The 15,082-nt window shown below is 29.7% G+C and overlaps 1 protein-coding gene across 1 annotated transcript in view; it reads right to left on the reverse strand.

Annotated features, from left to right (window-relative positions):
• Nucleotides 1-15,082, reverse strand: part of LOC143235863 (cell adhesion molecule Dscam1-like) — a 185,382-nt gene that overhangs the window by 84,160 nt on the left and 86,140 nt on the right. The window contains 6 exon segments of the mRNA XM_076474104.1: nucleotides 4,579-4,746; nucleotides 5,216-5,347; nucleotides 6,119-6,267; nucleotides 6,725-6,872; nucleotides 13,365-13,538; nucleotides 13,995-14,114. Of these exon segments, the coding sequence (XP_076330219.1) occupies nucleotides 4,579-4,746; nucleotides 5,216-5,347; nucleotides 6,119-6,267; nucleotides 6,725-6,872; nucleotides 13,365-13,538; nucleotides 13,995-14,114 (891 nt within the window).

Below are 15,082 nucleotides of genomic sequence, written 5' to 3' on the forward strand. Positions count from 1 at the left end.
GACTACATTTCGTTACGTGTTAACTGATTAATGTTTCATTTCAGTATGGTCTTAAACTTTTGACCAGCTAGTATTTAGGCTAATTTCATAGTGTTCACATTTTTCCTTATTAAATGCTAAAAAAGTTTTTTTATTTTTATTTTTCCTTTTCATATTGTCATCTTTCGAAGCTCTACTCAAATAAGTATTTGAGTTTAACAACGCTAAATGGATATTTTTCTTTATGTTCATTGGCCTTAAGATTTTGGCCAGCAGTGTATTTTGAATGGGTTAAACTGAAATAATTAAGTATGGGTGATATTAACAAAAATGATTTATTAGGTTGAGGAATAATTCGTGAGCGTTTTTAAATAATTTCATTCAAGCATTACATGCAAGACTATACAATACTTCAATGCATGAACACATTACACCCAAAACATTTATTTTGATACTTTATTTCATGTAATACCTAGGTATATAGTATGCATTGTTTTAAACGAAATTGCAAGATATTAAATGCGAAAAGCAGATGGTATCGAAAATGCTCGATTTTGTCCACTTGACATTCCATTTAATGAGCTGAAAATGAAAGCAAAAATTAAAGACATATGAAAATCAAACACACCATCTATTAGAGCAAAAAATTATTTACCAAATGACATGAAATATTTTGCGAAAGCGTTTCATTTATGAATATATTTTTGTAACTTGAAAAACGCTCACGAATTATTCCTCAACCCAATAAATTAGGAAATCATAGTATGTTTTCATAACGTATATAAATTTGACGTACCAAGTACTTCATGTGGTTATGTCTAAATATTTTCAATCATGCTGATTAAAATATTTTGTAAGCAAACAATTTTTAAATATATTATCAATGTAGCTTCAATACAAGGTACAGTTAAAAAATGTAATAATACTGTAATATACTCTAAGTATTATGAGTGTTGGGGCAGAAAGCAATACCATATGGTGAAACTTTGAAAGTTGAAAGGAAGAGGTAAAGTACACTGTAGTGGATTATAATGGTCAGAATTATAGGTTGGCAACTGTTAAAATTAGCTGACTCATGTGTATAGGAACCAATTTTGTAGCCTCACCTCAATCCTCATTCCTTTCATACTGAAATTAGGAGCTGTTATGTAACAAGCATATGGAAGTGGTGAGAACCTTCACTGGTGAAAGGTAAGATGTGATGTCCATTTTAATGGAAATGACAGAAGGAGACAGTATAACAACAGGCATTAGTCAACTAAAAATCCAATGAAGTCTAGGGACCAAAAAGGTCAAATATGTTATTGGATGAACCTTTTACGAGCAAGAAGGGTTTAAGCACATCTGAAATCGAGATAAATGTCATGTGACCAAGATATTGCTTAATGTTTCTATCTATAAAGATTCAAAGGAATATTTAGGAAAAAAGGTTTGGTTGTAAATGGGCAGTTATAACGTTTTTAACAACTTGCTCATCTGACTGATTTTCTGATCAACTAGAATTCATCTGACCTTATATTTTCAATCCAGACTTTTGTTATTTAAAGCAGTTTCTAGATTCTTTTGGTTATGTTTTTCTTCTCTTAACTAATAATGTTATCTCATTCTTGTGTGCCTGAACCTCCAAGATTCTATGACATCTCATGCTTTCATCAGCTCATAGTATTTTTCTGTGATGTACATGCATATTTATTGACATTAAATGGTTATAACTTATGTTCATGTTGTTTAATTACCAAAAGGTTTTATCTTGTGACTGAGGTTTGTAGACACTTTAAAATGGTTATTTTTGGAGTTCAGTTAAGCTAGATTAATGTTATAAGTGGGTTACCTAAAAGCTCAATGTTAGGACTTTTGCTGTTTTTGATTAATATCAATGAGAATGATGAAAGGATAATCAACAGTTTATTTAAATTTGTTCATGAAACTAAAGTTTTGGGTTTTGCTGGCTGTGAAAATGATGTTATCTATGTACAAGAGGAGTTCACTTATTTGGTAAGTTGGGCAAGTAAATAGCAGATGGCTTTTGATGTATGTTAATGCATGTAGGATATCACAATTTCAACTATGAGTATACTTTTGATAACAATGATTTTGACAGTGTTATGGAAAAAAAGGTTTTGTCATCTTGGTTGATCAGTCTCTTAAGCCATCCAAACAATGTGGTGTTACTAGTAGTAAAAAAATAAAATTTTAGGTTGCACCTAAAGAAACATTGAATACTGGTCTAAAGAAGTTATGATATCACTGTATAGCCCATTGGTTATACTACATTAGAAGTGTGGGCTTCTTACCTTAGAAAGAACATTGAAGTATTGAAAAGGGTTCAAAGAATGGGTACTAGGTTGATACCTGGGGTGAATCATCATACAAAAATATGTCAAGATTTCCAAACTTGTTTTATCTTGTAAAAGTAAAGATTTAGAGGGGAGTTGACTGAGGTGTTAAGATTGTTGACAGAACTGATAGTGTTGATGCCTCATATTTTTTGTATTTAATGGTGAGAATGATAAGACTAGGGAATACAAATATAAATTTTGACAGGGTAGGACTCATCTTCAACTAAGACAGCTTTATTTTTCTAACAGAATAGTTAGCCACTGGAATCGGTTGTCTTCGGACATGGTTGATGCTGTTAACTTGAGGAAGTTTAAGGGAAAGCTTGGTAAATATTATAGTGATAAGGGCTGGCTTCAGGCTTTTTATTTATTTTCATGGATAGGACTGCCAAAATGGACTAAAAGGACCATTGTAGTTTTTTAATATTATGATAGATTAGTGTATAAGGGTTTGTCTTATAGGGTAACTATTTTTTTTTTTTCAATGTGTGAGGGCTTATTGAGTATTTCTACTTCATTGCATTTTCGTTTTTATTATAAGCTTATAGCATATGTATTTGCTGGTCATTTCATGTATTTTGTAAATGGTTTTATTTGTGTATGTTTTACATATTGTTTTATTCTCAAACACAGAAATATTAAATTGGAAAACAGCAATGTTGTCAATAACAAATCTCCTGGTATAATAACAATGAGTGAGATAAACTAATTCTGTAATATTAACAAAAGAAAAATGACATCAAATAGTAAATAATAATGAAGCAACTACTTGTAATAAACTTTATCACCTTTAATAATCAACAAATATATCTTATGTACCATACAGCTGTCTGTATTTTCCTCGTGCTGAGAATTATCATTGGATGAAAAGACAGACAACCTTTCTGGGTACATAAGACATTGACAGCTCTTCTTACTGTATGTTCAGTACATGACTTCTTGAAAACCAGATAATTCTCTTAGACAACTAACTCCCCTCAGCAGTGAATGCTCCCTCTTGATTATAAGTCCTTCTTGTTGTGGAAAATGCTACATCCTTTAAATTTAAGGCACAAGGGTTCAAATAAAGGACATTACACTGTTAAACAGAAATAGCAAACCCTACAATATGATATCCTGCAGTCACAGTACCAAACTTTCTTCTTCTATCCTGTCTGCAGTGTATCCCGATAAACTGTAGTAACCTTAGAGGAATGAGATATGTCTGTTTAATGGCAGGAAATTTATTCAAAACACTAGTTATGAAGAAATGCAATCTCTCTGAATAACTGATTTTGAAAACAGGTAAAATAAAGAAATAGGGACACCAAGTGAAACAGGAAATGAGAAATATCTATTATATCACACATAAAACACACACAATGTGTGTACTAGTTTTATTGTCTTTTTACTCATTCCTACTGGATCTTCTATGTGTTCAACTACTCAAGCTAAATCCATATACCACCCTGCATAAATTCATCATTCCTTATTTTGATTCACGTTAGCCCAGAGCAACTATGCTGCCTATACGAGTGGTCATTCTCACAGAAACACAAGTGCATCTGTAACCTAGAGACATCACCTAAATTACTACTGAAGGGCACTAATGTTGACATCTTTGCAGGATATGCAGTATTGTAGCAATATCTTCCATGGGCATAACAGTTATCATCCATTTGGAGAAGAATAAGGAACAAAGGTAGCTTAGAAAGAAATACTCTTAATGGTTTACTTGACCACACATTGTATGAAATATGTGCACATAATATATAAATAATAAGTTCAAAATAAACACTGTAATATTGCAAAAAGAAGAAAGGAAATGAGTGATATATTTATACAGCACTTTGTTCTCATCAGCACTGCTTAACTACCAAGCAGAAATCACTTATTTCCTTTTCAGACCACAAGGATACATCCAACAAGATTAAGAGTTAGCATTTGCTTTACATAATTACATATGAACATTAGTATCCCCAAACCTTTGCTAGGGGAGCCTCATGCTGGGAACTTCTTATAAAAACACTTCATTTAATATACAACATACACTAGCAGGCAGAAGAGCTTGCATTTTAAAAGTAAGGCATGTAACGATACAACTGAAAGAAAGGACATGAAGAAGAAATACATGGATAATAAATAAAACCACAGCTTAAAATAAAACTAATTGTTATTTCTTAAAGCATCTATATTAAGTTGAAAAAAAAGTTCTATACTACAGTGTATTTGAGAAAAAAACTGCTGTTAAGACTGAACAAAAACAAAACTAAAACCCTACCTTCTTCATCTGTTGTAATAATAATGGCCTTTGATGGTTCACTGCTTCCAAGTGCATTTTGTGATAAAACATAAATATTGTAAGTAAATGAGGGATGTAGACCTGTTATTACTCTTTTGTTCTCAGTGGCTTTTACTGTTATATTTGACAACTGTTCAATTCCTTGCCCTAAAAATACAAAAAACAAAACAAACAAAAATTATAAAACAAATATTAATATATTTAGATATATTAGGTTGGAAATTGTTGTAGTCTCTTTGTTTTATAATTTTTGTTTATGTTCTATTTTTGTATTTTTAGATAAGGGAATGAACAATTATATTTGACCACTGTTCATTCCCTTGCCCAAAAAATACAAAAATAAAACATAAACAAACTACAATATTTTCTAACCTAATATATGTAAATATATTAATATTATTGAAATTTTGAATAAATGTAAGTCTCCTACAAGTAATATATATGATAATCTCACTCATATCACAACAGTTTATAAATCTTAGATAACACCTTAAGCCTTAAATCAAAAGAACTTCAGACACAGAATTATTCAAACAACTCTCTACTGAAATGTATATCCAGGATTATTATTCCAGGTACAAAATTGGTTCATGGATTTAAATTGAAGCTCAATTACCTGATTCATTTTTTATCATAATGATGTAGCACAGGAGAGGACTATTTCCATCATAAGGTGCGTCCCACTGTATTGTTATTGACCTACTTCTTGTTTCTAGAACTTTGACCTCCTGGGGAGGACTAGGAAACTCTTGTTTAGGTAAGTAAACAAAATGTAAAAACTTAACTAGACTTAAATACAACAACATTTACTGAAAAGAGTAACTTTTTCTTAATGCTATGTCTAAAAATTTTTATCAATATTTTGAAATCATATTAATTAAAAACTTTTTTACATTTAAAGATTTGTTATCCTCAGGAACAATATTTCTACCTCAATTGGTGCTAATGGATCTATTTAATGTAGTAAAGTTACTTGTGGTATATTAATATAAATGTATCAAATATGAGTGATGTATTAAGCACCATAAATGCGATTGTATAAAAGAACATGACTAGAAGTTTCCAGAAATATTAATTAAATTATCTAACAATGTGCATTAAGATATGATACATCAGTATTAGCTCAGTAGTTTTTCATCACTGTTAGACCTCAGAACAAGTGGGTTGTAAGAGCCAAGAAGACAATACTAAAAATACAGCAACCAGAGTATAACTGTGAAAATTACTCAATTTACATGCTTTTCAAACTACAAATATATGAAACAAAGCACTTTAGTATCTTCTAAGTTACTTTTAATTATTTTATAGTACATGTAAAATTTACAACATTAAAAGCTTTACTAATAAAAGACTTATGTCCTTTTAGATACCAGTAAAAACACAACCTTTCAAAATACTGTTTATTACATAACTCATATCCTGTATTTCATAAAATCACTATATTTTCTAATGAAGTAAACAAAAATCAAACATATACAGCAAACTGTATTATTCTTGTACTATTAGTTGAAAGTCATACCTTGTACAATAAGCTGCAGTTCCATATAATCTTGGCCAAAAACATTTGTTACAAGGCAGACAAAGCTTCCAGTGTCACTTCTCTGCACATTAGTAATGGTAATTTCAGATATCATTCCATTTCTTGTTAATTTCTCATTCAGAGCATACCTTAAAGATTAGAAAATTCGTGACAGTTGTTCTAATAAGGATTTACTTTAATAAATAAGATTAAAACATGTTTTAAAGTTATTAAATTGGTAAGTTAGAGATTGTAATAGTACAATACTAACCTTCTATGAAAAATGTACAGAAAGAACATATAGTAGATTTTCAATAGAGAAGTCAAAATGGTATTTAATATTAAAATTGTTTCACATTTATTAATTAATTGCTTGAAATGAATTCAATTAGATTTCAAATAACACCTTTTACATTTGATGTTCTCATACCAGTAAAAGTAAAATGGCAGCAACTTTACAGTAAATGAAATGATCTATATCATATAGAATTATGTATAAAATATGGAAATGTTTAATGAATTATATCTTAGGTATAAATGATTATCAAAATTGGTTTATTATTACACAAGTAGTTTTGATGTAGAATGACAAAGTAGATAATTTACCTATCTTTTAATGTTGGGCTAAGAAGATAATCATTTTGTTTCCAAACAGTGGCCATAGGTTTATCTCCAATAGCTTTACATAACAGTACAGCTCTCTCTCCTCTTATCACAGTTACTGTCTTCTTTTTCGTCTCAAAATGAGCTGGAACTATAAAGAATAATAACAGAATTTCTAACATGTATAATAAACTAGGCTTTGGAAATACTAATACTTCATAATAATTATTTAAACATCAGTTTGGAAAGGAAATTATTTAAAGGACTTAAGAATATAATCGGAATGAAGAAATAGCAGAGTTAAAAATTTACAAAAATACTGTAAATCTGTTCATTTCTAGGGTAAAATGTTGTAAGATAACTACAATGTAGTAATTTAATATGTGATGCAATTCTCTCTTCTTGTGATATTACAGTTTTTATTTGTTCTGCACATGTGCACTTTTCTACATAACATGCAATTAAGAAAGCTGTTTGGTTGATTTACTTCTAAGTTATCTTAGTTTCTTTGGTGTCTTCAAAATTAATAATATCTATTACTGCCTAGGATGATATTGATCAATATGACACATGGTGCAAGGATGTCAACACCAATATCCTTCAGTGGCTATTCAAATGATATTTAGAGACTATTACCCCAAAAATGATGTAATGAGAAAAGCCAGACATTTTGGTAGCATTAATCACCCTGAAAAAATGTGAGGTATGTTGGATGGTATATAATGTAGCCTTTAGACATTCTGGTTTGATCCAACTGGTAAGATAATCCTGTGTAAGTAACAGAAAGTACACACACATACATATGCTGTGTGTGTATGATGTTTGTTTAGCATGTAATAAAAGTTATTCAACTTTTTATTACAGCTTTTATTGTCTCTTTACTTCACTGTACATCAATTCATAGAGATAAAAATATTAAACTTCCATATTCCCGAAGAATTTTACTTTTGAGAAATTTCATTGTTTTAGTTGGCTTTCCCGGATGTGAATGCATGATCCATTTGTATTCCTTTAGTTATGACCAACGAATGTTAATGTATTGTATGGATTAAATATAATAAAACAATTCAGGAGCAAATGCAACTTCATATGAGTGAATACAATTTTTCTGATAGCTTCCCCTCAAGTGAATGTAATTTTATTTCAATATTCTGAACCCGTACTCAGTCAGTAAGGGATTTAGTATTTATCCATAATTGTTATTTGTGTGAATTTACTGTTATTTAGCAGATCTAGCTGATACATATTTAATATTATTTGAGTTTCACCTGGATATATCACAACCATAATTTTTAATGTAGTTTACAATAATTTAAAAAAATGTCCTTAAAAAGCAAGATGTTTTAAAATAAATAATTTTATTACAAGTATCATGCCTAGTTTGGTTTGTTTGGAATTTTGTGCAAAGCTACAGGAGGGCTATCTGCACAAGACATCCCTAATTTAGCAGTGTAAGACTAGAGGGAAGGCAACTAGTCATCACCAACCACCACCAACTCTTGGGCTACTCTTTTACCAACAAATAGTGGGATTGACCTTCACATTATAATGCCCTCACGACTGAAATGGCAAACATGTTTGGTGGGACAGGGATTCGAACCTGTGACCTTCAGATTACAAGTTGAGTGCCTTAACACAATTGGCCATGCCGGGCCATCATACCTAGTTAAAACAAAGATTGGACATTAACCATTCTGAGATACTGAAATGAAACATGAACTTTTTGTAATTGGAACAATTTTATCAATAAAGTTGGATAACTCTGCCCCCATCTAACTGATAACAGGTGGAATTTAAAATAAATGCTACATTCAGTAATTACACTGAAATAAAATAAGTAATCATTTAAATGTTCCTGTAAAGGATCAGGAGGTTTGTGCACCATACACAAGTTGCACATTATCTACTCAAGCTGTGCAAATGAATATGGGTACTAGTTTGAGGTAATATCACAGATTGAGATAAAAGTCTGACAGAGATATTCATTACTGATGTAGAGTAAGGCTGCTGCCTGAGGGTGGGGTTGGGGTTCATCTATTCATTGGAATGTGATCGTACATTATAAAAACAAAAATCAGTAAAAATTAACTGTCTTCCTATTGTGACATATTCCACTGTTTGAAATCAATAAAATGAAATTTCCCAAAATATCAGCTTCTTAACCATACAGAATCCAAAGTGTTTACCTCAGATTAATATAGTACATAAAAAATTGAAGTTTTGTCTTGATTATTCACACCTACCCATCTGCCAGTGTAATTATGCAAGAAGTCGTAAACAATAGTGATAAATAATTCACACTGATGTTGTAACATTACAACTCATAGTACAAAAATATGTTTATTTTAACAAAAGAAACCACCTAACCATACTTTGTTTTTTCCCAAAATTGGCAAACATGGGAGTGAAAATATAATGATAATTTATAGTAATTTTGCAAATATGAACAGTTTATACAAATCAGGAACTTAAAAATAAATCTCCATTTAATACCCTATAAACCATTATTAAAATTATCCCAAAGTAATCCCAAATTAACTGAGACATATATAAAAATGAATTCACTGAATACCTTAAAGTCAGCTTGTGGATTTGGAGAACTACACTTCATAAAGGGGAAATAACATTTTAAAAATATGGTTTTGTCATAGTTATACTGTGGATAAATGTTACCTGTTACTCTTTTAAAAGTGGTCAACACTGTCATAGTTATACATGGTCTTTTTTGAACTTGTTGTAAAGACTTTTATCACAATCTCAGTTATAAATTATTTTAAAAGATAAGAAAGGCCCCTAAGTCTTACTGATGATTTTGGTTAGAAAGGAATGAAACTTACAAATGAACAATTACCTGCAGTTTATCAAACCTTGCAGAGGAGTAAATTTGATAAATGTATGGTATTCTCAGTTTGCCCTGAATTCCTTCAGAGTAGTGTGCAAGAACTTCATAAAACATGAAAATTCATCAGATAATTTATCACAGAATAAAAATTGGACATATAGTTGTAAACAATCAAACTTTTTAATATAATGTACTTAAGGAAATCAGCTGGAGAAAGACAGAAAGCTTTACTTTCTCACCATTGCACTTCTAGCCTCTATTAGGCTGAAGCTGAAGTTGTGTTGATTGCAATTTCAAGTCTCTATAATAGCACTTTGGCAAACAAATAATCACAAAGAACTTGCATCTCTGAAAAAGAATTTCTTTTTTCAAGAGCAATGTATAATGAATTTCCCAAAATTATATGTAAATCCCTATATGCTCTTTATATCAATATGGGAAACAAAAACATTACGTTATATATATAAAGTTCTCTCTTCCCTGGTGCATGCATTACCTAAGTAACTGATGACCACTTTCATGTTAGTAAGGGATGTCATAATCCCAGGCAATCATATGATCTATCATCAGAAGAAACCATTTCTTTTTTTCACAGCATTGTTCACACCACAGTAACCTTCTCCAAAGGAAAGTACATTTGATTAACCTTAGTAACTCATATAGTTCTGTGAATAGCTAAAGTGAGATAGATATATTAGTTTCTTTCATTGAAGTATTGTGCTAAAAATAAACTTTAAAACTTCAAAAAATTATCTATTAGCTAAAGATATACCCACATCACAAATACAACACACTTTCACAGGATATTTGGGGCAATATTGATAAGTAAACAAGTGAAAATTAAATAATAAACACAATCAAATATTGTAATGATTTAAATTTAAAAGATTCCAACGTAAGGTAAGTAAAAACTAATGATTTGAAAGAAGTGCTTGTAACAAAACAATTTTCTGGTGGAAGTTTATATTGCAAAACTACATTGTGCAAAGCAACGTTAAACGTTGATGCCTTAGACAAATGTTTTCAAGACGTAGTTGCCAAAATTTGTGATAACTTTGAACACATGTAGATAGTTCTAGATTATTAACTTAATCTTATAGTGATAAGCAAAAAAATAAAAAACGAACCAAAATAAAACTGTGGCACTTTGGTATAAATCTACTGAGATTTACAGACTTACAATATAAGAAAGCACTGAATAAAATACAATACAAGAATGAATACATCCAAAGAAGTAAAATTAGCACTTACATAAGTTACTTCAAATACAAATAATAAATTAATAAAATTAATACACTGAATTAGGGAAAAATAAGCAAATGTTATCATACGTACCTGCTGCAAAGTAAAAGTTCATATAAATGATGTTCTAAAAGTATTGTTTTTATTATTGTGAACTCTTTTTTTCTATAAGATTTAAATTATCCAACTACTTTTATTTGTATTACAGTCATGAATTTTAAGTGATGGAACTGGTCACTGTGTTGGTGATCTTTTTATTAAGTAAATTACAAATTGTGATAAAATCACTCATCTTGTAAATAAAGTAGGTAGGAAACTCCAGCTATGATTATGTGGTACTAGATGTAGCTTTTACACTGAACTTAAATTATATATATGCATATTATATATTGCATATTCAATTTGTAAATAGCATTATTATTTACAAGTTTACAAGTCAACTAAGAAAAGTATTTGTTGATTTACAAAATGTACATAATTAACAGTTTCATCAGTTTATTAAACCACTTTTTAAATTTATAAATTGTTGCGTAAATGTAAGAATTGACATGTAGTTTATCAAAACAATCTTTGTATTAGTAAACTGTGATACAGGTTTCATAAATCAACATTTAGCTTTAATAGATAGATAATTAATTTTATAAAATGAAGATGATAAATTATCATGTATATTTAATAAATTACTGGGTGTGTTTCTCAGAAAACTTATCAATTTGAAATAATACTAACATTCATGAATAAGGAAGTTAATAATTTTCCAGAGTAAAAGAAATGAAAAGACTGAACTATGCAATGTTTATAAATTTTACTTATAACTAACCTAAATTGCAAACTGTTTAATTTAAATTGTTATGTTAAACTTAATGCCTCAGATAACTAAGTGGATTAATTTTGAAATAATTTTTAATTTTTTTTCTCTTTTTCCCCTGACTCATATGTCATTCATGATCTTGTAGCTGAAAAGGTCAAGGACTTGCTACAAGAAATCAGGTACATAAACAGATTAGAAAATATATTTAATGGGACTTCATAGAGACATTATTAATAGTTATTATTAAAAATGGTAGTACTTTATGGTAGAGATTGACAAGTTTCATAAATAATTCACGTTCCAAAAAAACATCCTGTTGAATTTCTAAGCAAAACCCCAAACATTCAAAATTATTGGTTACACTATATTATGAGCATATATATTAATAATAAATTAAAAAAGTTGCTAACATTTCCAGCATAACAATTCAAAAATTTATAAAATAACAACTTTTTCGTCTGCTGTCTACCTAATCACGTCAATGAAGTTAGCTCTAAATAGCTCGGGCTGTTGCTGCAAGAATTCTCAAGCTTAACTGATAGGTTTCTGGGTATTTGCTTTTGATATTCCAATAAATATAGGCAGGTTTTTGATAAATGATAAACATATCATGCACTACGTAAATGTATTTTCACCCAACAAATGTCGTTGCATGCTAATGGATAGACAGTTTTTAAAGGTAAAAGTATGTATTTTACACAGGTATAACATTAAAAGTAATAAAACAGGATTATTAATATGAATTTTAAACTGAAGTAGGAATCCTGTTATAAACAGCAATGAAACAAATATTAATACCACATCATAAATTTATAAATGTTATCCCTCCTTTGGCAGTTTTATACACTTACTTGTTTGTTGCCCAAACTAAGGATCGCATATTATAAATTTGTGATTGTGGTTTTAATTCTTGTAAAAGTTGTAACTATACTAAGATTACAGGTGTTATGCTCATGAAATGAACACATGAAAATTCAACAAATAAACTGTCATAAAATTAAAATTTTAATAGAAAGTAGGAATTATTGGTTATTCATAGAATTGCTGTAAGTATCCAAAATAAAATAAATGCTACAATAAAACATACACAAACAGTGATAGAGAAGGATAGTTTTCGAAACCTATTTTCAATCTGTATTTTTGTTGACATTGTGATCCAACATTGAAATTTGCCAACTTTGGACTGTTTTATTTAGCTGTACAGATCACAGTGCCAACCGAAATCGGGATTAAAAATCGTTTGAAAATTTATTTAATTGTAGGAATTGAAAATCGTTTGAAAATCTATCTAATTGTAGGGATTGAAAATCATTTAAAAATCTATCTAATTGTAGGGATTGAAAATCGTTTGAAAATCTATCTAATTGTAGGGATTGAAAATCGTTTTAAAATCTATCTAATTATAGGGATTGAAAATCGTTTTAAAATATATCTAATTGTAGGGATTGAAAATCGTTTTAAAATATATCTAATTGTAGGGATTGAAAATCGTTTTAAAATATATCTAATTGTAGGGATTGAAAATCGTTTAAAATCTATCTAATTGTAGGGATTCAAAATCGTTTTAAAATCTATCCAATTGTAGGGATTCAAAATCGTTTGAAAATCTATCTACTCGTACAACTTTACTTATTTGTGTGATTCGTATTACAACATTTATTTTGTTTTAGATATTTTCTTACAGAAATTCTATGAATAACTAATGATGCCTATTTTATTTAATATTTCCACATATAAGATTAACTTACCATGGACTGTAACGTGAACAACCTTGCTTAGTCCAGGTCCAATTCCATTGTTAGCTTGACAGAGGTAATTTCCCCTATCCTGTAGTTTTGTTCTGGCAATTCGCAAAGTACCATTCTCAAATATCTGGTAGTCTGGTCCACTCAGAATTTGTTTGTAATCAGTTCCGCTGCCAACTAAAACAAACACGTAATCAGTTCCACTGCCAACTAAAACAAACACTCATATCTACAGAGTCACAGACATATTTTGTCAAGGTGCTTAATCCACTTATATTTCTTTCATTGAAAATATATTACAAAAAGAAAGTTGTTACAGTAGACACTTGAATTTAACCATTAAAATATTTTAAAAGCAGCATTAATATTTAACAGCAAAACAGGAATGCAGTATCCTATAATAACTTTAATAAAGTTAATATAAATTAATAAGAACAATGGTCAATGCAGTATTCCCATATTAGAATCACACTTTCCAACTTTTAAGTACAGTAAACTGCTAACTTCTTGCTAATCAAGCAAGTCTAAGAATGCCAGTTACCACAAATAAGACATAATAATAAAGTAACTATTTGCTTTGTGTGTTTTGTTTTGCAAAAATATTATATGATATTTCTCATTAAAATTAACTACCTTTATCTCTTTTCCAGGTAATCTGAGGAGCTGGATATCCCATGGCAAAACAGTCTAAAGTTCCATGCTCATTTAGTATAACATATTTATTAGTTGGTTCAATCATCCAATAAGGAGGTACTATAAACCAAACAACAGTATTGGGGATCAGTTTATCCCATACTGACATAAAATACACAGTTTGAACAAAATGAGTTACAAGCCATAACAAGTGGATGTTTGCCTTTTATATTGTCATATACAGCACCAGTACTTTTGTTTCAATGTATATGTAGCAGGTTACTCAAAAGGATTATATATAAATTACTTTGTTTACAAAATGCTAAGTTGAGCATTTGTATGTTTTAAACTAGATAGTGACAAAAAGCTAACTAGTATTAACAAGCAGCATACATTTGTGAGCTACTGACGAGTTATGTTGAATATTACCAAAATATCTCTTAACCTGACAAGTACAACATAGAAATCAATAACACATTACAACTGCAAAAGCATTTGATAGTTGCATACAACTATTCACTCGATGAAACAAAACAGTCAAGTTTTTAAAAGACCATTTTAAGAGCTTGATAGAGTTAAGTACGCTAGTATGACTTAATTGGTGAATAACTGGATTTAAATATTCTTAGTTTTTAGTGTAAATATAAACAACTATAAACTTATTTATATACAGAATAGTGAGACTGAGGGCTTCAGTTACAACAACTACACAAGTGAATGTGTGGAGTACATTCAATAACATATTTTTGTTCTAACCTTTGACCTTCTGTTTTGCAGCTCAACATCTAACCCTTAAGCCACACCTATCCTAATACGTTTCTTCATAACAAAATGCTCAAACAACTTTTGAGTTGGTAAAGAAACAATATAAGACAAAGTACGTAAAAAATCAATAAGTAGTGCACAACTGCACAATTATAATTAAGTTGTTAAGTAGGTTGTCACAAACAAAAGAAAAATTAAAGTGGTACAACAAAGCCTTAGACACTGCTCAATAACTTGTGAAAAAAGTGAAAGGATGAGAAAATTAAATACAGTTATTAAAAAATTATCGAATTATCTATTAAACAATACGTTACTACGAAAAA

The sequence above is a fragment of the Tachypleus tridentatus genome, chromosome 12, assembly GCF_004210375.1.
Source record: "Tachypleus tridentatus isolate NWPU-2018 chromosome 12, ASM421037v1, whole genome shotgun sequence".
NCBI lineage: Eukaryota > Metazoa > Arthropoda > Merostomata > Xiphosura > Limulidae > Tachypleus > Tachypleus tridentatus.